We start from the raw sequence: 27,384 nt of genomic DNA, 5'->3' as shown, positions 1-27,384 counted from the left end.
CGACTCGAAACCCTCACTTTCTGACTTGGACCATCACTTCCCGACTCGAAACCCTCACTTCCCGACTCGGAACCTTCACTTCCCGACTCTCAAGCCCTGTTAGCGAATTTTTTGCATCCATCAGTTGTTGTATTACTAGGACTGTAGTAATTTATACCACCTTTTAGGGAATAAATTATGATAAATTTGTAGGATGTGCTCGGCTACGTCCCCTCCTTACTTAGCTCCAACACCTTTCAAAAAGGTGGCTTATAAAGGCAAAAAAATTGCAAAACTTGTGCAAGCTATTAAAAATTGTCACAAAAACTGCTTGCCAAAATGGTCCCCCAGTCCGAATGTGCTGAATTCAGATCCAATGACAGCTGAAGATCAGTGACGACACACAATATTACGATACTATTGTCTCTTTGTCGACATTTTTCTGTTTTCCAGATTCCAGCTTGTTCTGTGCTGCAATCTTTTAACAAAACGGTGTAAGAGCAAGAAACAAAAGGCACCTGGCGTCCTAAATCTATAGAAAGAACACGTTCTCCAAGGGTGGGAGCTTCTCCTGCGTCCTTTCCTGTATTCTCTCGCTGACTTTGCAAATTGCGATTGTAGCTGTAAGTAGAAACCCAATCGGTCTGTGTCTAGCGAAGCGTGCACAACTTAATATCACGCTGGCTTTATTTAGATTTGCGGCTTTCAAATAGGTTTTACACCCTTATGGTTAGTTTGCAAATAATTGCGCTCACGGAAAAAGGGAGACAGGGGAGAAATTACCTTTAACGTCGTTGCCGCTGGACTCGTAGACCCAGCAAATTAGCGAGGCCCCATCTGTCTGGAGTGCGGCTTAATGATGCTAGTTAGGAATTGTTACAGACAGGACTGTTTGACCCGCACCGGAGATCGTTTCTTTGCTGACGATGTCGCAGTTATCTTCCTAGAGTGCAACCTTTTGACAGGCAGTCAATTCTATTATTCCTTGGTGAGCTGTCAAACAAAATAGTGTGCCTATGCCATCGGATTCATTCAGCACCACGGACAGCGCCAGGGAACGTCTCTCTCGCTGTGCTAGAAGCCTCTCATATCCGCCATGTGCGCTGCTCCTTCCTCATTCATTTAGGATTGACCCCAAAAACCTTCCGTTTATCTTAGTTACATATAGCGTTATTACTGCATTTTTTTCCATGCTTTTTTTTTGGGGTAGTAGGGGGGGAGGGAAGCAGCATTTTATAGTAGCAGCAAAATAAATCTCAATCAAATGGTGTATTTCGTCTTTCTTTATTTTTAAAGCCACAGCGTGTCAATTCTTTTAGCGTTTTGACCCCTTTTTTTTTGTTTTTTTACCTATTTAAAAGAATGGATATAAAACACATCAAAATTACACAGAAGAAAAACACCACAAAAATTGCACAAAGTATGCTGCGTTATTCTGCCAAAAGTGAGAGATCAAGTAACACGGGGATATAGAAGCAGTAGACTGCACGCGATTGGAAATTTCATAGCAGGTAAAGACATATAAAGACGGCGGCGAAGTATCAGATGACAGCGGCGATGCAAACACTACAATTTCCATAGCAGAATTATGTCCTTGGTAATTATACCTATCAAGTCACCGGCAAAGAACAAGCAGTGCTGGAATATTCTTGCCGGTATTCTCACTGTAATGGAGGAGAGAACGGTCACTTTGGCAGGTGGAATGTTATGAAAAGTGACAGGTCTCAAGTGAACGTGCGAGCTCAGGGCAGAACATACCGACATGTGGCGCGGTGACACTCGGGTCAGGTGGTCACACCCCGATCAGGGGTGCCAGGATCATTTTTATTCCAAACGTATGTACAGAAATGTAAAAAATGAAGTTTGTAATGAGAGTTTTAACACCTTGTTTTTTTTTTAAATGGAGTCTCTCAGCACAAGATGACTGTTCAAACCCAGTTACAGGAGTTCAGGTACACCTTTGCTGTGGCTGAGTGGTTCCGTGCCACCCACTTATTTTTGATCTATCACCATCTTCCTATAGAGCCGGAGTTGACAATCAAGGAAAAGGAGAAAGATGGAAAACAAGTAGGTGTGAAGATGAGCTAATCTCTTCCGTTGCGCCAAGGGTGCACAGATTGTCTGTGCTTGGTTTGAACAGTTATTTTGTGTCGACAGAATCCCTTTAACAATATCAGCGTTGTAAAAGGCAGAATGTATGTGCTTTTCAGAGTGAATATGTTTTTTATGCCTTTTTGGTGCATTTTTTTTCAATCTAGTACTATTCTAAGAACAAAGAAACAATTCATGAGAAGGATGGAAGTGCTACATAATATATATTCCTAACTTTAATCTAATCTTGCAGGGTAAGGCTTTGGTCAGACGGCTCTATCACTTGGACGAGGACCACACTGCAGTGCACGGACTGGCTGGCGGCTCTCCCAAGCATGTATTTCTATGCAGCTGTCACGCTCAGGTCGGTAAAACAGACGGCCCGTCCAAGCATTGCACGGTGATCCTCGTCCAAGTTATACAGCTCACTCTTCCTTAATAATGCAGAACCTAAAAACACCCCCCTGAGGATCATGTGAGCCACATCCCCTTGGGAAAAAAAAATCAAAACATAAAAAAATTGGATTAAAGATAGAGGGATTACTCAGGGAGCAGAGGAAATAAAATACGAGCCAAGACTGGCCACTCTTGATCTAGTGATCGATCCTCTTTAATTAAACCGTAAAGCTTTAGAAGAACTTGGGAACTGAAGCCTCGCGTTCTCCTAGACCATCACCAATCAAGAAGTGTAATTTCCATGCACGAGTGTGTATATAACAACCCATCACATCTGTCAGAGAAGAAAAAACAAAGGTTTATGGAAAGAAATGGTTAGGAGCGATTTTGCCCCGTATCCAGAATTGACGCCTGAGTTAAATATAGAAAATACAGGTTAATGATGCAGCGTCTTCCAGGCACATAGTGCACTAAATAGGTCAATGGAGCAGAAGTATCAGCCGCAGCATTAAGTGGGTTAATGTGGTAATATGTTGCAGGTTGGCAAGTACAGAGATTAATGGGACAATCTTTCTTCCCAGCTGAAGGTTTAACAGCTGATCTCTTCAGAGCACTTATCCGAGATCCTCTGGATATTATCTCGTTAATTGTATGTTGATATTTTAATTCCTCAATTCTTCATAACCGGGTTTGTGTTTTGTTTGCTTTCCGCCCTGATTTCCAGCTTGCTAACTGGCTTCAAGGTATCAAGTATTAATCAATACAAGGGAAACCCTTAAGGATACATCAACATAAAGCTCTGAGTTCTTCTCCCCCAACAGAGGTCCTTCGAGAGAAGCAATAAGGACATTTCAGCCTTATTACTCGGTGGCGAGGCTGCTAATGATCGCATACGTTCCTTTGTTGGACGCTGAACGCATCAGTTTTCTATGCTCGGTTTTATTTCTGCTTCAAACATTTCAGATTGTAGCAATTCCACGCAGTGTCGGGGAAGGGCGCATACACACTAGCCTCGGGAACACCGGTTTACCACGTGATAAAAAAACGTGGCGGACAATATGTCAAATTCCTTACAATAAAGTGGAAACTTGATGCGAATGAAAGAAAAGTATACATTATCAGCCAGATGGGGCGGACGTATTTATTGTGAAAATCCATGTCAAAACAGCAGGATTGACAGTTCCTCCCTGCTGCCGACACCTCACACTGCTCAGTACACGCTGCAGTTGTCAGGATGGTTGGGCGGAGGATGAGCACACTTGGACTCGTGACCTCTCTCTCTATAGCTGGGCTCATAAAATGCTAATTTTAATATTAGGATTATATAGCCATTCTAATAGATCTTCAAGGGAAGTTCATCAGCCATATCAGGTTCCAAAAGATCCAATTAATAATGTATGCCGTTAGAACTGTGAAATCTGGTAACAGACCCTCTTTAATTGTAAACTGCTGTAGCACCATACTTTCTGTATTCTGTCTATGGCTGCCGTCACACTAGCAGTACTTAGTCAGTATTTTACATCAGTATCTGTAGCCAAACCCAGGAGTGGGTGATAAATGCAGAAGTGGTGCGTATGTTTCTATTATACTTTTCCTCTAATTGTTCCACTCCTGGTTCTGGCTTACAAATACGGATGTAAAATACTGACCAAATACTGCTAGTGTGACGGCAGCCTATCTGTTCCCTCCTGTAAATATTACACCCACAAGAGGGGTGTTCTTATCTTTTATTTTAAAAGTGCACCGCTCCTCTGCCTCTCGTGGTGGCAGTGCACTCACAATTATTCACAGTTTGGACCAGCAGAGTGGTTGATCTGTTGGCCTGAAATGTGTACTCTCCCAAACTGGGAGACTAGCCTTAGGTACTCATTCATTACAAAGAAAGCGTAGGGGTTTGCCTATAGGCGCAAGATTCCTATAAGTTTGTCTTGTGATATGAAAAGGAGAAATACCTGCCTTACAAATCCACTGCTGCTCCCAGACTCAGTTCCCCTGGCTCCGGAGATGTCATGCAGATACATGTGTGGCTGTAATGTCGACATACCCTACCACCACTTATGCCCACTTTTGCTCCGGCAAATCTTCCAGATTTCCCAACAAAGCCTACGTCGTGACACATGGACCTGCATTGCATATCAATATGGATACAAGGTAGGCGTTCGCTGTCTCTGGATTTTGCTTATGTTATTGCAACAATGCTCTATTGAATAGGCTGGGTTTTGATGTAAGTTTTAATATCATTATTATCCATACCTGTGCAAAGTATAATCTGATTGGAATGTTTGGAGAATAAAGAGGAATTTACTTAACTTCTTCAATGTTCCCTTGTTAAAGCATCAAGCGAAACGCACAATGAGGTGAACCACGCATTGGAGCACTAAACACATACCTGTGGCGGTCAATAACTTGTTGTATTTAGCTATATATCTACTATCATAATAAACACGTATTATTTAATGTACAGTAAATAGGAATTTAGTTCACTTGTTTGGCTTTCCCTTGATGAAGCATCAGGTGAAACGCGCAGGAATTAGTTGTACTCATTTTGTGCATGTGGCTATATATCTACTATAATTCTAAGCACATATGATTTCATGTTAGCTTACCATATAGCACACGCTCATCTATGTGATCTTAATACCTCTCCCTTGTAGTGTGTTGCCTTTTTTTTTTTACTATGTATCATCCCTGTTTTTATTTGCTTTGCTATACGATTGAATAAAGTATTAATCATATACTATGGAGCGCTGTGTACCTTTGAGACTAAGAGTGGTGTAGCAAAAGGTGAAGGAGAACAGAGAAAGTAACAGAGATGTCTCTGTTTATTGAGAGTTCTCCAGGGATTACAGCTCTAGAGTACAAACTGCTGCTCGAACAAGTGAAACGCTGAGCGCAGGGGCATTTAATGGGCAAACGTAAAGGTTTTAGCATCAGGGTAGGGAAGCACTTCTACACTAAATGATAAGAAATGTGAGACCGACAGTCAAAACAATGACAAAAAAGCTTTTAGAAGCAAGTAGTAAAGGCAGACACAATGCATCGTGGAAAAGCGACACGTTCTGTTTGTTCTCGGTGCCGGTAATAGCATAAAGGCAGTTCAGACAGCATTCTATTTCTCCTGGAGTAAAACAGATTTTGACACTTAACCTTTAAGAGAAAGCCAAGATTGCTTAGCAACGTCGTATGCAGCCTGTGTGGGGCTCGGCGGTAATATGTCAGCCGTAATATGCCAATACCGATGTGCTCACGTCTCAACACTAAACCTCCGTTCCTAGGTTAGTCCTATGTTCCTGCACTTTGGAGAGGTTAAATATATTCTCTGCACAGTAGTAAAACGGTAAAACGCCCTGAATTGTTCCCCGCGGCTTCATCATGTCACTAGATGCACATTTGCAACAGTGAAGTCAAGCGAAACTTGGGACAAGATCGTCACCAGTCGTCAAGATTCATGAAGAAGCAGGATCAGTTTTCTAATGACACAAGGACGTAATTGGTCACTAGTAAACCCATAAGCCTATGAATTCTGGAACAACCATGACATATACAGCAAATGGAGATCTCCAACGTTTTTTAAGGGAACGTGTCCCGTTGTACATAAAGTTTGATCTGTGGATGTCAGGATGTAGAGAAGGAGAAACTGAGCAGAATGATATATCAGTTTGTTGGAAAAGTGTCATTGCAATCCCGCTGCTGCAATTTGTAAGTATAAGAGTCCAGTGGGCGGTCCTACTAGCGATTGACAGCTAGCTCTGCATGCAGTCATAGAGAAAAGACTGTCACTTACTGAACAGCACCGCCCACTGGACTCACGCACAAACACCAACATGCCTAATCCTTCATTTTCCCCACATCTACAGCCAGGGAAGATGCAGCACACCTTGATACACCTTAGGCTGTGTTCACTTCTTCGTGACATCAATTGTTATAGAATCTATGATGGAAAAAACAGCATTATGAAATAAAATGTTGGACACCAAGACATAAAGCCAACCACCCCAACTCGAGTTATTGGGGTCCATCAGACAGTTTGTGTTCGCAATGTGCCAGATTTGTTACAGCTATGATTCTTGCTTCTATGATGCAACAAATAAAAGGGATTCATAGCGCATGTCGTTCTGTGACTTTGGGACTATGAGCGCTAACCAGGTCCCTAGAACTAGGGGCGCCCTAGTCTAGCCCTGTCCCCCAGATCCCTCCTGAAGGTGGAGAAGCAAGGTTCTGGTGCCTTGCTGTGCTCCAATAATTAACCTTATCTGTTCCCTCCCCCAGCCAGGATAAAGGGAAGCAGCGGTGTAGTGGAACACAGTAACAAGACAAACAAGGCAAGACAGACAGGAATAAATGAAAATACCAACTATACTAAATACACTCACCAAACAACAGAGTGGGACACAGGGGAGATAAAGGAAAACTAAACTAAATAGGAGAGGATGAGGATATGCACGCAAACAAACGCCAAGCAACAATCTCTTCAACTACTCTCCAAACATCAACTCCAACCACGAACTACACCTCCAACTCCAGAACCAGGCTGTAAAAACAAACACTGGCAATCCCTAAAAGTTAGAGGCGAGTGGCCAACACTGAACAGCTGAGAATATCCAAGTAGGAAAGCTCCAGGAGCTTCAACTGAACAGTTTAAGCCTTGCACCGCCGGCAAGAAAAAAAAATCTGCACTGTTTAATAAGATGGTGAAATCCTTCTAACCAGTGCAGGAGTTTGTGAAACCAGACACTGGTACCTCTCTGTCGCAGTATTCCCGTGACAGTGCATATGTCAACACAGCTTAAGGTCTCACGTACGTTAAAAAATGGTGCTAGTGTCATCAGTGTTTTAGATCAGCGAGTCATCAGTGTGTCCGGCTTTACTACAATTGTTTTGCATGGATGGATAAAGAAATAAATAAATTACAAGCCTCCTCTTATACTGTGCAAGGATAAACATGGACAGCACATGGGTTGTACACTGCTGCCATCCGTGTGCTGTCCGTGTTTTTCACTGACCTATAGACATGTATTGGCCTTTATACGGTAATCTGAGATACAGGAGAAAACGGACATAGGGTCTGTGATATAACACGGACATGTGAATAGCACCATAGATTATAAAGAATACATGTGCTATGGATACAACACATTTGTTCAACATATACAGTATTGTCAGACTAAGGCCAAAGATAGTGAGCAGATCACAAAGAAATGCAATAGAAAGCAATCAAAATGTCACATACAGCCCACAATGGTATCAATAAAAACTATAACTTGGCGCACACACACAAAAAAACCTCCAAAAAACAAGTCTTCTCCTAGCCCCATAGATGGGGAAAAAATATTATGGGTCTCCGAACGTGGCAACACAAACCCAATTTGGTCGAGTTATAAAAAATACACAAAAAGGAAAAATACAAACAAAACAACAATAAAGTTGGTTTTGCACTTAAAAAACCGCAAGCGACTACAAAAAAAAAAAAACACAAAACCATCATTCTTGGAAGAAGTGGAGGAAAAAACGAATGCGTAAATGAGAAGTTTGGCAGTAGGGTTAATTGAGAATATATTATTGGACAAACTTTAAGGCTTGGAATATAAAACAAGTGCACAGCGATACATGTTGCCCAATTGATTTCTCAGGAATCCAAATATATGGAATCGAGTCGGAAGGACGGCTCTGAGCATCGCTTTTATAAATGGATACTTTTACCTGTGTATTATATTATGTCTGCTGAAAAGCCACAAGTTACACAAAATGCATTTATCTACAATATATTAAAGTGGCATCAAATAAAGGCGCGATGCCGAGAAGCCTCCGCTAATCTACAAGGAGGATGAGGCCTTTAGGTTTTGATTTTTTTTTTTTTGCTTTTTCATTTCTTTTTAAAATCAGATGTTTCCTTGGAAACCAAATGCTTTAAAGAGATTTCACAACCGTCTTCATAAAATCAGATATTGCCTGAGCTTTACAGATAACGTGCTGGGTAGACCAGGTGAGCCATTGGGAGAGACAGATTACACCTTTTTTTTTTTTATTCTAGGGTTGCCTGCAGTTTTAATTATTACATTTAAGGCCATTTTTCCCCCCACAGAGTGAATGAACTGATTGCAATTAGTCCGCTTAGTTCTGGATATAAAGAGAATGTGATGATTGGCAGGCTGCGAGGCTAGGACTAAAGCCGCGACACTGATCGGACTGCCAAATATCGGTCTGTGCAGCTGGTACATTGCAGATGAATGGGGTCACATCGAGACCACTAAAACACCACGATAAGCAAGTTGTAAAAAAAAAGTCAGAGCCAGGTGTATTTTTTGCTTGGTGCCACCGCAATGAGATCCCATTCACCCACATTACTCTGCAGTGAAACAGCAGCTCGGAGCAATCTTTGGGGCTCAACCTGTATCGTGGCCAAAGTCGCTGTGCGGGGCCATTACTCACAACCCCCATAAATATGCATGACTGCTTAAAAGAGCATGCATTTCCAATGGGGAGCAGAAGAAAGAGGCTGCCAATCACCCCAGGAATAAGCGTTCATGGGGTGAGATTGTCAGGTTTGCTTTAAAAATCACCAATTCTCGGCAGCACATCGTCCAGTGTAAAAAGTGCAAGTGCTGTCATGAAGAATGGCAGTCATCCATTTACACTTACACTTGCAGTGTTAACCGGCTGCCGATCGCCCAATGAATGAGCATAAACGCTCATTCATAGGGTGAAATGATCTTTTGCACAGAGCGAAAAAATCATCGTTCTCGGCGGCACGTTGTCCTGTAGGACTCACGCTGCAGAGAACTATTGCAGCCTGTGTGCACTGAACGATCTGGTAAAGATAGTTTTCTTTAGTCTGTCTATGAAAACGGTCATTTTCACAACCGCCGATTAGTAAAACTTTTACCTCCCGGTGGTCGTATCGTGGCGCCGGTTGGTCCATGAAACGGACCGTAAGTCTACAATCTGCAGCCAACAGATTCTTTCAGAGATAACTAATTAGCTCCTCCATGATATTAAGCTCAATGGAGATATGGGAAGAGTTTTGTACGCCGTTTCAGCACCCAAAAAAAGGATTTCCATAAAGCTGTGTGCACACGTTGCGGATTTTTCACGTTTTTTCGCTATAAAAAGCGATAAAAATACGCATGCATATGCATCCCATCATTTAGAATGAATTCCGCAATTTTTTGTGCATATGTTGCGTTTTTTTCCGCAGCATGTTCATTAATTTTGTGGATTTTTTTGCGGATTTCCCACTATATTATTGCATCCCAGAACCTCTGGAAAAAAATGCAGAAAATCCGCAAAAAACGAGAGAAATACGCGAACAAGATTTCTTGCAGAAAATGTCCGGTTTTGTTCAGGAAATTTCTACAAGAAATCCTGACATGCGCACATAGCCTTACAGACTGATGTAGTTTCAAAAACAGGACATAAGAGATATTACACCGAAGATATTGTTCCAGGAGAACACTGGAAAAGGTAAAGTCGTACCTGGCCAGTAAAGCCATGCATATGTCTCGGATTCATGCTGCCCATGGTTTAGGTGGCATGAATCACCCGACAAGCTCGCATTAGGACATACAGACATCATACCCCACCAGAGACCACCTCCTATGTTTCTGGATAACACAAACCATTTGATCTAGCGTAATTTCGCCACCAGTTTCCTCAAAGTAACAAGCAGGTGCAGATCCAGCTACAGCAGCAATAAACGGCAAGTAACCTGCACGTTGCACCACCTATCGGAGCTTCCAGGGTCACCTCTGAGCATAATCTTTGGGAAGGAACCAATCTAACCCAAGAAGAGGTGCGAAACCGGCTAAATAAGATCAAAATAGATAAATCTCCGGGTCCGGATGGCATACACCCACGAGTACTAAGAGAACTAAGTAATGTAATAGATAAACCATTATTTCTTATTTTTAGTGACTCTATAGCAACAGGGTCTGTTCCGCAGGACTGGCGCATAGCAAATGTGGTGCCAATATTCAAAAAGGGCTCTAAAAGTGAACCTGGAAATTATAGGCCAGTAAGTCTAACCTCTATTGTTGGTAAAATATTTGAAGGGTTTCTGAGGGATGTTATTCTGGATTATCTCAATGAGAATAACTGTTTAACTCCATATCAGCATGGGTTTATGAGAAATCGCTCCTGTCAAACCAATCTAATCAGTTTTTATGAAGAGGTAAGCTATAGGCTGGACCACGGTGAGTCATTGGACGTGGTATATCTCGATTTTTCCAAAGCGTTTGATACCGTGCCGCACAAGAGGTTGGTACACAAAATGAGAATGCTTGGTCTGGGGGAAAATGTGTGTAAATGGGTTGTAACTGGCTTAGTGATAGAAAGCAGAGGGTGGTTATAAATGGTATAGTCTCTAACTGGGTCGCTGTGACCAGTGGGGTACCGCAGGGGTCAGTATTGGGACCTGTTCTCTTCAACATATTCATTAATGATCTGGTAGAAGGTTTACACAGTAAAATATCGATATTTGCAGATGATACAAAACTATGTAAAGCAGTTAATACAAGAAAAGATAGTATTCTGCTACAGATGGATCTGGATAAGTTGGAAACTTGGGCTGAAAGGTGGCAGATGAGGTTTAACAATGATAAATGTAAGGTTATACACATGGGAAGAAGGAATCAATATCACCATTACACACTGAATGGGAAACCACTGGGTAAATCTGACAGGGAGAAGGACTTGGGGATCCTAGTTAATGATAAACTTACCTGGAGCAGCCAGTGCCAGGCAGCAGCTGCCAAGGCAAACAGGATCATGGGGTGCATTAAAAGAGGTTTGGATACACATGATGAGAGCATTATACTGCCTCTGTACAAATCCCTAGTTAGACCGCACATGGAGTACTGTGTCCAGTTTTGGGCACCGGTGCTCAGGAAGGATATAATGGAACTAGAGAGAGTACAAAGGAGGGCAACAAAATTAATAAAGGGGATGGGAGAACTACAATACCCAGATAGATTAGCGAAATTAGGATTATTTAGTCTAGAAAAAAGACGACTGACAGGCGATCTAATAACCATGTATAAGTATATAAGGGGACAATACAAATATCTCGCTGAGGATCTGTTTATACCAAGGAAGGTGACGGGCACAAGGGGGCATTCTTTGCGTCTGGAGGAGAGAAGGTTTTTCCACCAACATAGAAGAGGATTCTTTACTGTTAGGGCAGTGAGAATCTGGAATTGCTTGCCTGAGGAGGTGGTGATGGCGAACTCAGTCGAGGGGTTCAAGAGAGGCCTGGATGTCTTCCTGGAGCAGAACAATATTGTATCATACAATTATTAGGTTCTGTAGAAGGACGTAGATCTGGGTATTTATTATGATGGAATATAGGCTGAACTGGATGGACAAATGTCTTTTTTCGGCCTTACTAACTATGTTACTATGTTACTATGAACCGAAGTTTAGCAACACTCAAACCTGACCTTAAAGAGACAGAACCTTTCACAATGTGACCTCTGGAGCAAACAACCGATTCCTGTGGGTCCAATTTCTACTTACAGCCGATCTTGACAGGAAAAGCGGTGGGCACTGCAGAGGAAATGTAGCATTACATCAGAAGACTGGCCGTCCTTGTAATATTTCGGAGGGCCAAAGTGGGTGGTCACATCAGATTCCATAAAAAAAAGTTGCAAAAAAAAGTGCAACATTCAGCACTATTTTTGCCAGATGTTGGTCACCATATTATTGTCAAAAAAGGTTGTTCATTGGATAATGCTGGTGTCCGTCATGTTATGGATCCGACATGGCCATTAATTTATTGTCCCTATGAAGGAACCGAAAATCGGCAATACTAGCACAGATATGATCCCCAACCGGAAGCGGTAAAGACAATTTTCACATGAAATTCTCACATTTATTCACAGCTATGACAACTAGTAACATCAATTAAAAGAGAAATATCTAAAATTTTTGGAAAAGTCTTCAGTTTCTAGCTATGATTAATTATTACCAGAAACCAAATTCATTTAATTAATGAACATGAACTTTTGTCTTTACGGGTCAAATTATTAACCTTTTTTTTTTTTAATTTCTTCGCATTATTTTAAATCATCATTGTGAAAGCTGGATGAGAACGTATACAGACATCACTACATCTCCCATAGAGAAGGTCACTCAGCTTTGCTAAAAGGTTAAAAAAAAAAAAACACTAAAAAGGTAATAAAAGGAGAATTAGTCACCCCTACATTAGCTCCTGCAGTTACTGTTCTGGTGCTTATCTGGTCCCCGCTAGCCTTTATTTCCTAAGAAATAAGCGGAAATGCCCACTTGGCCAATTATTAGCGGCAATGGTGACCCACCTCTGGCCGATTGGGCAGTTCCTGTGTGCCGAGAGAACACCGGGAAGTAATGACCTGGTAAGTTTAGACACAGAAACATGGTTTAGTAAAAGGTGAGTATATTTTTTTTAAACATTCTTTAAGGCAGAATTACTATACTCTAAGTTTGGAAAAATTAAAGTATAGGGAGAAACCAGTGAGTCAAGCCTTGCAGGCGGAGAGACGCGGGCCGGGGTCTGCCATTTGGACTACTCACCTAATTCCCAAATGCACTCTCAACTCAGCCACACATTTCAGAATAAAGCATACATGTTTATAATGCAGGAGCCGGTCAAAGATTCCCTTGGTTCGGGCAGCTTGAATCATGGTAAAAGGGTTATTTGGAACCATCAAGTGACATTACTGCATCGGAAGTGAGTGGCGCCCATGACATTATGACCCTACAAATCGGCCAAGATGTGAGCAGAATCTAAAGGTATTGTGCACAGATCGTACACTAATGAACAAGTAATACCTGTCTAATGTGTAGGTGGGGGGGTTGTGACATCATCAGGACCGCTCAATTCCGATGCAATTTATTCAAATTTAGCAAGATGGAACCAAAAGCAAAAAGAAATGGACTTTTAGAAACAGAGGTATACCTCAGCCCATATTGCACCAGGCACGCCATTTTTTTGTTGACTTGGCCCAATGTTCATACCATTGAGGTGGTTTCGGAATACATAAATAATGCTGCCAGATGCGGAGGACATATGCATTATGTCCACTGACCGTATGAGAAGCTTTATAGATGCGCACCTCCATGTGCAGCCTTGCTCCAGAAATCAATGCCCAGGAGACCAACACTACTGCTCCATTATTTTAGCATTCTTTAGACGTTCCTTCAGTTTATGCCAACTTTGTTTGTTTTCTTAACACGAGGACTTTTTGGCTATACGCTAAACTGAGATCAAAAAATCCAAGTCTCAATAATGATGTCATGGTGCCTATAATATGACGTGATAATGCTAAATAAATAAGTTCAGGTACACTATTAGGTGGACGGAGGGGCATTCAATAGACACCGCCGGCAACACTGCCTGTTTTTCCATCATCCTCGGAGTTGTGGGTTATATTGGGTCCCTCTCTTCCGCTAAGTGACTTCATCTTCTGTATCTCGAAATAGCCATTATTATGAGGAATAACTTTGAAATGTTTTTGTTTTTTTTTGGGGGGGGGTTTTGGACCAAGAAGGCGACCTGATTTATTTTGGTCAGTTCCAGTGACTGCAGATGTTGTGCATGGCGGCATATCATTATTTTAGGACCACTTATAGTGAACGAACTTCTTTACAGTGGACATAGCATGGGGGACGACGCGGACCTCACGTCCAAATATTATACACTCATCTACTGCGGATAAGCTGAATTTTCCAAACTGAATAGGAGGTTCTTAGTTATCATTTTGATCAAAGTGTATAAGCCCCCTGCCACGTCATAGTGATCTGGTAATTGGGTCCTTGCTTCATTATCTGTAGCATCGCACATCAAGCACTGACGCCGTAACACTGCTCCAGCAAGGGAAGCGATCCATGTGCCCATTAGCATGTATGCCGTCAGTCACTTACAAAAAAAAAAAAAGATTTCCAGTGGGCTTATTTATACATTTTGATCAAAATGCTAACAAGAACCTCATGGTCATTTTTTTTACAATTTTTTGCTTAGCAGCTGCTGTAGTTCAATGAAGAATATGGGGACGTGCGGACCATTTCCACTTTTTCATTATTAGTATTAGGATGGAGTAATGTTCCACAGGCTCATGTATAAATGTCCACAGTATGTAAAGCTACTTTATGGTGTGCAAGAGCCATTCCAGTAATGTGTGCGGTGATCCATCATAATGAAATAAGCAACGACACTGTGTAATCACACGCAGATACTCTACGACCAAGGTGCAAACGCCGAGGGCAGGTGCGCTCACTGATCGCTTACACGGGTGAACAGAAGGTCACCATCAATTTGGAAACAATGGGAAGCCATAAACACGTGGTCACTCCAGAGACCCATTGTTTGTCCACAATTTGCACCTAATTACAAACGATGTGATCTGTTAAAATAAAACCCAAAGTAATATGAGCTGAGATACTGGGATACATTGCCATGGGGCGAGTGCACGGCTGATTCTCGCACGGACGGTGAATGAGTCTTCATAAAACAAGGTTCATTTTATGGCAGATTTTACCATTCGCAATGAAGCGGGTGAAACGTTCTGCAAATCTGCTTGGTCATTTGCAGAGGTATTTAGCATTTCGGATTTCACTGATTTCTCTTTTTGCTGTGCAGATTTGGTAGCGGATCCTGTGGGAATGTCTGCTCAGGGTTAAGCCATGTTCACACGCTCAGTATTTTACATCAGTATTTGTAAGCCAAAATCAGGAGAGGAAAAGTATAATAGAGACACGTCACCACTTCCGTATTTTTCACCCACTGTTGGTTTTGGTTTACAAATACGGAGGTAAAAAAAACTCACCAAATACTCAACGTGTGCACGTGGCCTTATTCTGATTCCCGGCGTGGGGCCTTATTCCCAAGCAGGTAAGATGAGCTGAATAGGGTCAATTTACGGCACATCTGTAGTATTTCGGCAACAAAGTTTGCTTAAAGAAGTTGTCCACTACTTGGATAACGTCTTCTCATACCTCACGCTTGACTGCCATAAAATAATAAAGCTTATACTCACCTCCCATGCTGGCGCCTTTCCCACGGTGTCTGCATTCGCGGCCCAGGGCCTCCCGTGTTGATTGTGTGACATGTGACACCGACGCCCAATCAGAGCTGGCGTCACTGTCCCCGCCTCCTGTCGAATTGAACAGGAAGAGGAAGTGAGATCAGCCGCACCCTGGAGGCGGGGACAGTGACGCCAGCCCCGATTGGGCGCCAGCATCACGTCTCACAACAATCGCACGAGAGCCCAGGACCATGAGTGCCGACACTGTGGGAACGCCGACAGCACAGGAGGGGAGTATAGGTTTTATTATTTTACGGGGGCCAAACATTTTGATCAAGAAGCTGTGGATAAATCTGATGTGGATGTATCCTATGGCCATATTCCTAAGCTCAGAAATGCTACATTTTTTTCTGTACTAAAATATGCAATATCAATCTGCGCTGACCATTATGTTTTTAGCCTTCTTTATGCATTTTTAAGCAGTTTTTTTTTCAGTACAGAAACACTGGTATTCTGCAATTAAAAATAGCAGGATTTCTTTTTTTTTTTATAAATGCATTCTTTTGGGCTCCCCATAATAGCCAAAAGGAGTAAAATAGCCCAAAAGACACACAGTGGGCATGCCTATCCATGTAATCACATCAAATTAGCTTCAACTGCTAAAAGCAGTCAATTTTCTGCACGGAATTAAAAAAACGCCGCAGAAAAAAAATACAGTTTACCCTAAACGGAACATGGCCTTAGGGTGGAAGAATATGATATTATTTGCTTTAGCAAATCCAATGTAAATCTTCATGTGTTACATGCATATTTGCAAATTTATGACAAATCCACATCAGAAACAGAATCAAAGTCCGCATGTAGATTTTGCATCGGATTCACTGTGGCTGAACCCACGGTGCAAAAGTCGCAAAAAAAAAAATGCAACATGGAGATTTCCCGAAATCGCATTAATTTTTTTATGCTGCCAGTTACCATTTTGAGGTTACCCCCCCCCCCCCCCCCAAAGAAATAAATATGTTTGCTAAAGGAATCAATATACAGATGAACTGTAAGAATATAATGTAGCCTTCAAATATTCTCAGATCTCGGATTGGCCGCTGCGGATTCGCAGCTGTTTTCCATGCGGTTTACAGTACCATGTAAACCTTTGGAAAACCAAATGCGCTGTGCCCATGCTGCGGAAAATACCACGCGGAAACGCTGCGTTGTATTTTCCGCAGCGTGTCAATTCGGCTACGTTCACATTTGCGTTGTGCGGCGCTGCGTCGGCGACGCAACGCACAACGCAAATGTGAACGCATGCACAAACGCTGCGTTTTGCGACGCATGCGTCGCTTTTTGCATGGTTTTGGGTGCAGGAAAAACTGCATCATGTAGCGTTCCCTGCGCCCTGACGCATGCGCTGCAGTGACGCATGCGTCGCAAAACGCAAATGCAACGCATGTCCATGCGCCCCCATGTTAAATATAGGGGCGCATGGCGCGTGCGTCGCCGCGGCTGCGCCCGACGCGGCCGGGAGCGGCGCAAATGTGAACGTAGCCTTCTTTGTGCGGATTCCGCAGCGGTTTACACCTGCTCCACAATAGGAATCCGCAGGTGTCAAACCGCAGGTGGAATCTGCACAAAACCCGCAGGAATTCCGCGGTAAATCCACAGGTAAAAGATTTTGCAAAACCAGTGCGGAAAAATACGCACACGATTCTGCAACGTGTGCACATAGCCAGAAATGCTCAATATTCATCTGTCTCCTCTTGATCCCCTGAAATCAGTCAGTGCAATCACTGGTAACTAGCCATATAAATATGCATTAAATAAAACTTTGGGTAAAGATCACAAAGATTCCTTGTATTACTAGACTTTTTTTTTTGTATTATTTTATTATTAAATATATACTGTGTACAGTGAAACTGCACGAGGAACGGTCAAAAAACAGCAGCAAGCCGGATGAACTATAGAATGACGGTGAAATAAATGTATAGCAGAAACATAGTTCATTTAGCAGATTCTAGGGGATTTTTTTTTTTTTTTTGCATGAGTGATGAAATCACCCCCCAAAAATAAAAAAGGTCACTGCTTCTAATTCTGGAAGGAGCCGGTCAGACAAAAGGCTCAATAACATCAGAATGGCACCAGATTGCAAAAGCCTCTATTTGGAAACCAGAGCCACGTTTTTTTTTAAGTAAGACTGATCAATAAATACATGAAGCATATATGATTACTTACATATAGGACATGAATTAAATGTCTCGTTACCGACACTTCCGGTTGGGTATATCAGAGACGCTTCTTGTCTACGCAAAAGGCTAAAGAGATCTAATTTGGAGATCAACAATACCCATCATTTATAGATTTAAAAAAAACAACAAAAAACAATAAATAAAAATATTCATAGCAGCTCAGTTACGAGTTGATAAGTCATGTCTTATAAGGTAACTCAGAGGAAAAAGGCAGCTGGCGTCTCGGGGACGATGAGAACTCGCATACCATTGCAGAACATCGTCACCTGCAAATTTGCACAGGCTTTTGTAAACTCTCTAAACCGTTCAGTGACAGTGGCTTTACACCTACTCATCTTCTTATACTGAACTGGTGGAATAATAAAAACACACGTTGAGAAAATTACATTTAGAAATAATGAAAAAAAAACAAATATGCAGTACTTTGAAAAAAAAAAACAGCAATTTGGTCAACTTCGTGGTTGCGTAATAGTCTATCACCGCGGTTAGGCCTCAGAAAGTAATCTTTTTATTCTCCCAGCAAGGCAATGAAGACGCTATATATTGAGAATGAAAAATAGGAAGTGACCTGTCGTTTCTGCAGAATATCGGCATTAATTAGCGAATCTTAACCAAAACAGACACCTTTTTTTAAAAAAAAAATAACAATTTTCTTTGATACTCTGCTCCCTTCCTGCAAAAGGCATGACTCTGGATTGTGTGCTCTTTGCATGTCTGTTTGGATCAGAGTTTTACTGGTTCACATTTCCGACGCAAATCAAAAACTCAAAACAATGGTAGCCAAAATGAGGTGTTGAGAAAAAAAAATGTAAATAAAAAATTGGAGATTTTTTGAGGGGAGAAAACAGCATCCCTGGGCACGATGCCAGTGTGCTCCTAAGCATCTGATTGTCACTAGAACGACTTTATATAGAACAGGAGTTAGCACGTTTTCTTGGTTTGGGTTCCCGTTCGTTCTTGTCTTTAGAACACATACATGGTGAACATATCGTTTCGGACAGCCTCCGAAGACCGAGGCGGAAAACACTGTTGGACAAGCTGTAGATGACACAGTTACAGAAACTATTGCTAATGGCCAACCAGGTGGTTAGAAAAGACAAGGTAGGGTTTTCCAGGGCCCTCCAACTCTCCAATAAAAAGTATATAATGTATGGGAGCCATAGCATATAGAAAACGCTGGTGATCCGGAACAAGACCATGGCGTAGCGGCGATCAGGGCTGTGGCCAGGCCCACTTTCTCCAGTTGACTCAGCTTCATGACTGGGGAAGCGGGCTCGGCGGTCGCTAATTTCTTTGGTGTGCTGTCGACAAATGCGGAAGATGTGAAAGTATGTAAAACATATAACCAGGGCTGCAGGAGCATACAGCAGGCACACAATGAAGCCAGTGAAGTAGGCACTGGTATGCCAAGATATGGCACACCACTCAAAGATGTCCCCATGGTAGCCAGGCTTACCCCAGCCAAAAAACGATGGCAAGAAGATCAGACATGAATAAATCCAGATAAGGACGATGCAGAGGCGCAGTCTGCATGGTGTCACCAGCTGGTTGTAGGAAAGCGGCTTGGTGATGGCCAAGTATCGATCCACGCTGATGAACGCTAAACAAGCCATGGAGACGCTTTTTAGCACAGAAATTATGTAGCCAAACACTTGACAAGTCAAAGATTCATGGACCCCCGTGGAGTAGTGGAGAAGGGATAATGTGGGAACCAAGCAACTGACTCCCACAAGCAAGTCTGCATATGCCATCGTCTGGATGAAATAGCTGGTGGTGTAGTGGTGCAGTAAAGGGGCACAATGAAAGACGAAGATGACGGTCAGGTTCCCAGTAATTATCAAGAACGTTAGCAGCACAATGACGGTAGTTTCCAGTATGCATATGTCCACCGAATTGTAGTGTCCAAACCCTAGTGGACAAGGGTGATGCTCCGACGAGTTCAGGAAGGGGCCACTTGTGTTCAATGTCCTCCAATCAAGCAGTTGTGACTGGTTCATGGTTTGTAACGCTGGTCTGCAGGAATGAAATTCTAAAGGGTGGTGGTAAAACGCTGGTTGGGCATGCCAGTCTTACATCTGGGCAAGAGACCCTCCACTTCTGAGCCTCAGGACTTCTTCCAGCATCCTCTTCCATCAGTATGACTGCTTTCCAAAGTCAGTCATTCCCCAATCCATAAAACGCCAGGTTATTCCTCGAGCTCATTCACCTTTTCTTCTCCAACGTTGGAATCGAGAAAAATAACGCAGCACCCAGCAAGGTAAAACTTAGGAAGTGAAAGGTTGCAGCATCTCTCTGAATTAGGCTTCTGGAATCCATTCTTAGCAAGCACAGCGACGGGCTGCTGCAGATGAGAGCTCCTGTATCCTGTATCATTGGTGAAGACGACTACGAATAAAGAGAAAAACATAATATAAAACAGATAGAGGGAGAAATAAGAAAAGCCTAATTGAAGGAAAAAAAACGCAAAACCATTTCCATGAATCATGTCCCTGGTTTTTGCTATGAGAGCAAAGAGGTGGGGTATAGGGTGGCCAGTCTATTCTCCAGAGATAGTTTATCTTTAGACATGAAAATCTGAATTAGGAGGGGGGAGTCAAGAGGCATCTTAAAATATCTCAGCATCTCGGGCCAAAGTAGCTAAGAGCACAAACCATTTACAGATACGGACTAAAGAAAAATCCTGCATGGAAAATCTAATTGTCTACTCTCAAATCTTCTCATCGAGCATCCAAACCAATGCAACCCTGTATCTCCTGCTTTCTTCCCCTTGTTAATTATTACTTGTGGTCAAAGGTGGCAAATCGTTTGCAAATTGCTCTTGCATTTATTTTTACAACCTTTGTGACCCAATTTGCAACACACATAGTGGGAAATAGTAGCGGCAGAAGCTCCAGCTCTCCGTGTAATATCGGTGCATACAAAATGCCCAAGAGCACACCCATTTCCTATACATTACATCTCGGCAGAGATCCATACAAAGATGGAAAGCCGATATCTCGAAAATAGCCTTCCCCCATCAGGCACAGATATAATGCACATCAATTATTTAGGAGGAAACTTTTAAAACTTAATGTTATCTGAGCAGGTAGTCAAAAATAAATAAAAATCGCTTTTACCCTTTCGGATCAGTGTGCAATAGATTTACCCCTCCTTGGGGATGAGTACAGCACTGAAAGGGTTACCCAGAGACCTACGATGCTACGTTTCCTATCAAATATGTGAAAAAGGGCACCGGGGAGAAATGCATCCTTGCTTAATAAAAAAAAAAAAAAAAAAAAGCAGAACCCAAGGTCACATTGTCCTCCCCAGTTTGTGGAGTTTGGCTGGATGTTCGTTCAGCCCACCTCTATTGTCAGTCCTTTTCCTAAATAGATGCAAACTGTCAGTGTCGGAGATGTGCCAGGGAGGTGGGAGGCAGCGGCGGAGACACCATCTAAAGGAATGCCCGCTACAGCTTGCACGGCAGTTTTGGAGAGAGAAAAAAAAAGAAAAATTAAAAAAAAAAAAAATTCCTCATCGTTGCTCAAGTTGGGTTCCGAGTTGCTCTGCCTCCATCCTCCCCCCTGTGAGCCAAGAGGACCGGCTTGCTGCCTCTTCTCCCACCTTTGTGTCCACTCACAATAAAGAAGGAGACGAAGGCTTCTCACCTAAGGCTTCCTGCTTAGCAGCTGGGCAGTCAACTTGGTGCCGAGGTCCAGGTACAGAGAGATGCTTCCTGCGCGGAGGTTGTCGCTATTTCTCACATTCTCCTTCTCACTCTTGCATTATTACTGCTTGCACCTGAGCCCCCTGCTCCTCCTCCTCCTCTTTTTTTTTTTTTTTTTTTTTTCCCCTCCCATCATCGCTCCACCACCACCAACCCCCTTCTCCCAGGCAAAAGCTGATGCAGGAGAGCAGAACGTCGGAAAGGTGACTCTTGTCTTTCTGTCCCAGCCAATGGCTAATGCCGGTTAGACTTGTCACTAGGTAACAGTTGCCAAGACACAAACGCATACGGTCCTAATGCCTCAAAACTGTCATTAAACATTACAAAGTAACGAAAAAAACAAAAATAGAACTCTTCTTCTTTTCTTTTCCTTCTTCTTCCCACTGATACATTCCTCTTTGCAAGACATAGCGCACGATCTGAGCACTCAGAGGTGGGATGACGCCTGCAAACTTTTTTTGCAATTGCAAGAAAAGATGAAATGATAATAAAATAATAAATAAACTTTATCATAAGTAGACTGTACAGGATTTCGTGCTGCAATGATACCGAGACTTAGTATCAGACCACCCAAACTAAAGAAAGAATACAAATACTCGAGTTGGAGCCTATTTGCAATAACGTGAACCATGCGATCACCAGCGCATTAATTATTAAAGTATAACAGCAGTGCTATAAACACAGCGAGGGAGACTAAAACAAAACAAAAAAACATTTACAATCAGTCAATGAAAGTAAATAAAATAGTTTCTTTTTTTTTTTTTTTTTTAATAAGGATCTAGAATCTCTAGACTTGTTCTCACATACTATTAATCAATAACTGAATGCTTGAAAAATATTATTTGTTGATTGTATTCACGTATTGTTAGGAAAATGTTATCAAAATTGTCTGCAAGAGGGGGAAAAAAAAAGCAAAAAATTAGATTCCGGCAAACAATTTGTTTTCTTTTTTTTTTTACAGACTGTTTGCATTGGGCAAATATTTCATTTTTTTTTCCTTAGCATTAACTTTTGATAAATCTCTTGCTAATATAAATTCTGAAATATTTTTGCAAAGTTATTGCGATACTCTGAACACGTTACAAAATAAAAATATGAAGACGCATCTCATAGCGAATGTATCAAATCGTCACAGTTGATCTGCACCTGTGTGGAGCATTTATTGCATCTTTTAGTAATAAGGGTTAAAAAAAAACATTTAGTGGAAGAAAAAAAGTGTATGCGGTTATGAGCACACTGCAAATGCTTTCATCTGCGGCTCTGTGTGATCTGGGAGACAAACGATTTGAACAACAAATTCCAAGGTAAAATCACATTGTTATATAGATGTTCTATGTCTGGATGGAACTCGGATTTTTATCTTTATCCCTGTGCTACATTGTTGCCTTCACTCTACAGAATCGCTTACTTCCGCATCAGAGGTGCCGATGACCTTACGACTCCAGATTCCTGCCAAGACACGTGCGAGAATCTTGCAAGATTCTTCTTTTCTTATGAACATCACATGTGCGAGACACTTGTCAATCGAGCAGGCGTCTCGGCACATATCTGGAGATGTAGCATCATCGTTACCGCTCACCTCTGATGAAGTCAGTAGTGTCGGATATAACACCTTTAAAAGGTGCCCACACATGACAAATTGGAGGATAAACCCCCAATGGGTATGGAGTTGAGCCAACGCTCCCTCAAAGTCAAATGTTACAGTAAAGAAACAAAATGAGGTGCGTTTACGCTGGCCGACCCGCAACCGTTTAACAACTACCAATCAGCTACATAGAAACCGATCGGCGGTCGTTTAATAGCCTACTTAGACAGGCCAACTGCATAGAACGATTGGTAATATGACTGTTTTGTGTGCATAGAATATCATTACTCTCGGCAGCACATTTCCCATTTACACAGGACAATGTGAGAGGGATTATTTTTAGACCAGCCTAAAAATAATTTCAACCGATGAATGAGCATTTTGCTCTTTGGTCGCATGATTGACAGTCTTTTTTTAGACAGACAGATTATCAGGAAACAAGCTCTCATTCTCAGGGTAAATGCTCCCTTAAGGCATGCTGAAATTTCCCACTTGATACTTTGGCTTTTATAAGAAATAAGCTGCTGCCAGAGGCGTCCGACAGCAACTTAGGCTACTTTCACACTAGCGTCGGAATCTCCCAGTCGCAATGCGTCGGGGAGAGATTCCGACGCTAGCGTTTAACGCACTGCACAACGGAGGCAGTGGATGCATTTCTCCGGCGCATCCGCTGCCCCATTGTGAGGTGCGGGGAGGTGGGGGCGGAGTTCCGGCCGCGCATGCGCGGTCGGAAAAAGCGGTCCGTCAGGAGCAAAAAACGTTACATGTAGCGTTTTTTGCTCCCGACGGTCCGCCAAAGCACGACACATCCGTCGCACGACGGATGCGACGTGTGGCAATCCGTCGCAATGCGCCGTCAATTCAAGTCTATGGGGAAAAAACGCATCCTGCAAGCACTTTTGCAGGATGCATTTTTTCTGCAAAAACGACGCATTGTGACGGATTGCAGTTAACGCTAGTGTGAAAGTAGCCTAACTCCACTCTCCCCCACTGAGAACATGGTCAGCTGAGCCAATTATGAATGTGTCTAGGGAAGAAAGAGAGGAACAGCTGACAACTACCAGCTAATGACAGTGTCTGGTCATCAGGATGTGATCACCTTTGTCGGCATTTTTTAGCTAAATGCATGTAATTTTTTGATTAAAAAAAAATAATAATTTTGGCAGTTGAGCGTCATTAACAATTTTGCATGGTTGGCATTCATTGTCTGTGTGTGTTGCACATTTTATTACAGGCTGCAGAATGCAATAACTGAGAATCGGTCAGTGAGCACTTTCAGAAAGGAGAGCTGAAATCTCTTATCTTCCTTTTTCTGAGATAGTCACAGTTGATTTATGAGCATATGAAATTGAGCTGTGATCAGAAATAAGCTAAGAGAAACGTTAGAGTTATTAAACGTTCCCTCAGAATCTGCCCACTGACAGATTCTCAGTTAACTCATTCTGCAGCAAAAATACGAAGTGCAAACTGGGAACTATAGAAGGCAAACGCTGCAACATTTTTAATGAAACCCAAGGGCAAAAATGATTTTTTTAGCCCAAATGACATGTATTTAAAAAAAAAAAAAAAAAAATGCTCCTGAAGAAAGGCCCTGCCAACATTTCACTTTTTTTTTCCCGTTCACATACAGGAAAAATCCTGATCAATACAAACAGAACATTTGTGTGTGATACAATGTCTCAGACACTGCAGCTTAGAAAGACACAGACTGGAATGAAAAAAACACGCAATTTGTTTATAGAAAAAAAAAAAATTCCAAGAAAAAAAAAATGAAAATATAATATCCAGCATTTTTTTCCTTCATTGCTGTAGTATATAACAAAAAGAAGAAAAAAAATAAAAAAGCAAAAAAACACACACAATAATATCCGAATTTATTTTAAATGCTCAACTTCTCATTTCACTTTCTAGAATTTGGCCTGAAGCTAAAATTTAATGCTAAACATTTATTCATGATATTCACACAAAGAAAGCAACAAGATGAAAAGAAGGAAGAAACGGAGGGGGGTGGGGAGAAAAAGAAAAAAAGTGGCAATATCTGCTGTGCCGAGAACAACAAAGAAAACAAACAGGTGGGGATGAACGTGCCATTCATCGAGATAAAAAAAGAGAAGGGAAGAACAAGTGCGACACCCTGAGCCGAGGAGCAGTGCCTGCTACGTGTAGCGAGAACGTACATGGTGCGCTTTAGAGCAAGTTCACACTAGGCGTTTTTGAGCTTTTTGTTTTCTGCAGCAAAATCTGATCCCTTGGCAGAAAGAAGCTGCAGGAAAAAAAGCCTATTTTCCTTGGTTTTTCTTGCGTTTTTTCTTTTTTGCTGCGGTTTTGACATGCTAGATTTGTCTCTTGTGCACGCTCATAAAAGTATAAAAAAAAACACTGCAGAAAGCGTAGTGTGAATTTAGCCTTCTACTGACATGCACGGTACCTTATTGATAAAAAAAATACAGTGTTATGTTCAGAAAAGTGTCGGCGAGCAGTTTATTACCCACTCTGTAATGACACAACCTAGTGCAGCATTCTTCATACCTATGCCCCACTACAGAGGCGTCCCCATATATGTGATTTGCACTACAGTTGTTGCAGATTTTCCCATCCGTTTGATAGAAAATCTGCAATGGAATTCATTTTGCATTGTCTTAGCCTAAATATTCTTTTCTTATACAAAGAGTAGAATCTTGACATGGAATGCCCTCGATGCTTGATTTGGCTAATGAGGATGTCATATTACGGTACCTTTCCTGATGCAGCCAACTTTTGTTCTATTGGAGCTGGGGATGCTGTCAGGTAAGAGGGGGTTCACAGAGCTCCGACCCCAAGACCAAAGACTACTGACATGGCTAATAACATTTTCCAGAAAGGTGCAATTGGTGGCTGAGGATATGTCAAGAAACAAAAAGCTTTGCGTTATCTGGCAGCCGCGGCCGTCTTCCAAAGATACTCCAGAGTTCCAGAATCTTTTTCCCTAAAGTCATGTAACTCTAGACCCTTTGCCCCGTGTCCCAGCCTCCCCTTCCATTTTTTCCTCTTCTTTCCGCATATAAATATTCTAGTGGTTTGAGAGGTGGGAGATGCACGGATACCTTTTTTTATCCTCACCAGTAAATTAGTGGCCAGATTGACTTTGTCGCCATCCTTTACATGTCACTGTATGGCTATTCCTTTCTTATCACAGTCTGACATTCTAATGATTTTAGTTTTGCCTTTTCTTTTGGACCAATTCCTTGTATTTACTTGTTTGTTGGGTCATCTTTGCTAAAATCAATAAGATCTGATTAAAAGGACTGTCCAGTAGTTTCTTTTTTACTATGGGCCTAAAAACTGACAGAGCCAACTACCTGCCTGTTCTCCACGGTGCCGGATCAAAGCGGTCACAGATAGCTTTTGTCAGGAATTCAGAAGCTCCACATCAACAGAGCAGCTCTTTTTCTTTCCAGCTGCTCTGTTGACACCCTGCTGATTGACACCTAGCTCCCTGCAGTTAGGCATCAGGGAGCCAACTATCAATCGGCATGACGCCGGCAGTCACGCCCCATCCACAGAGCAGAGCGGAAGAGACGTCACTGCTCTGTCCATGTGACGTCAACAGGAGCCACTGAATTGCTGGTAGGAGCGGTGGTCAGTGACTGCTCTGTGCTGGCAAAGATCGGCACTGGACACAACAAGCAGGTAGTTAACATCTACCTGAATGTTAGCTCTTAGGCATGTAGTAAAAAAAAATGTAAAGTCGTGGATAACCCCTTTAAATATAAGTAAAATAGTTTCTATTTCTAAGGATTCTTTACTGTTAGGGTGGTGAGAATCTGGAATTGCTTGCCTGAGGAGGTGGTGATGGCGAACTCAGTCGAGGGGTTCAAGAGAGGCCTGGATGTCTTCCTGGAGCAGAACAATATTGTATCATACAATTATTAGGTTCTGTAGAAGGACGTAGATCTGGGGATTTATTATGATGGAATATAGGCTGAACTGGATGGACAAATATCTTTTTACGGCCGTACTAACTATGTTACTATGTTCTATTTATCGAGGTATCTCCAAGGACTCTCCTGTTGAGTGTTAAGGTCTGGAGTGTGTACATTCTGCAAAAAAATATAAATTATGGGGCTCCTATAGGAAACAAAAGAAAAGCCCCGTTCACACTAAAAGATGTGTAAAGAGGACAGTCTAATGCATATGGGGGGCCCAAATCTCCTGACAGAAGACTTAAGGAAAGAGAAGGATGAAGGTTGTTAAATTTCAATGGCTGATCCTTTTGTTCTGCCAGGTGAGGAGTCACTCGGCCAAGCCAAACTTTCCTGTGAATGGGAAAGTCAGAAGCGACAACTGTGGGCAGAAGCTATCCAATCTGTATGGACGGCTTTAGACCAGGCTAAAGGGATTAAGTACAAACAC

The 27,384-nt window shown here is 42.1% G+C and overlaps 2 protein-coding genes across 6 annotated transcripts in view; both read right to left on the bottom strand.

Moving 5' to 3' along the window:
* RABGAP1L (RAB GTPase activating protein 1 like) overlaps positions 1 to 27,384 on the bottom strand; it is a 304,875-nt gene that overhangs the window by 137,444 nt on the left and 140,047 nt on the right. The window lies entirely within an intron of this gene.
* On the bottom strand, positions 17,348 to 21,506 carry GPR52 (G protein-coupled receptor 52). The gene is made up of 2 exons (XM_069737827.1): positions 21,349 to 21,506; positions 17,348 to 20,086 (listed from the first exon to the last, which is right to left on the bottom strand). Exon 2 carries the CDS (start codon positions 19,696 to 19,698, stop codon positions 18,607 to 18,609), a length of 1,092 nt encoding a protein of 363 aa, XP_069593928.1. The 5' UTR covers positions 19,699 to 20,086; positions 21,349 to 21,506; the 3' UTR covers positions 17,348 to 18,606.

Source organism: Ranitomeya imitator, chromosome 8 (genome assembly GCF_032444005.1).
Source record: "Ranitomeya imitator isolate aRanImi1 chromosome 8, aRanImi1.pri, whole genome shotgun sequence".
In the NCBI taxonomy this organism is placed as follows: Eukaryota; Metazoa; Chordata; class Amphibia; order Anura; family Dendrobatidae; genus Ranitomeya; species Ranitomeya imitator.
Note: the sequence above shows the minus strand (reverse complement) of the source record. Positions and strands in the feature narration are given on the sequence as shown.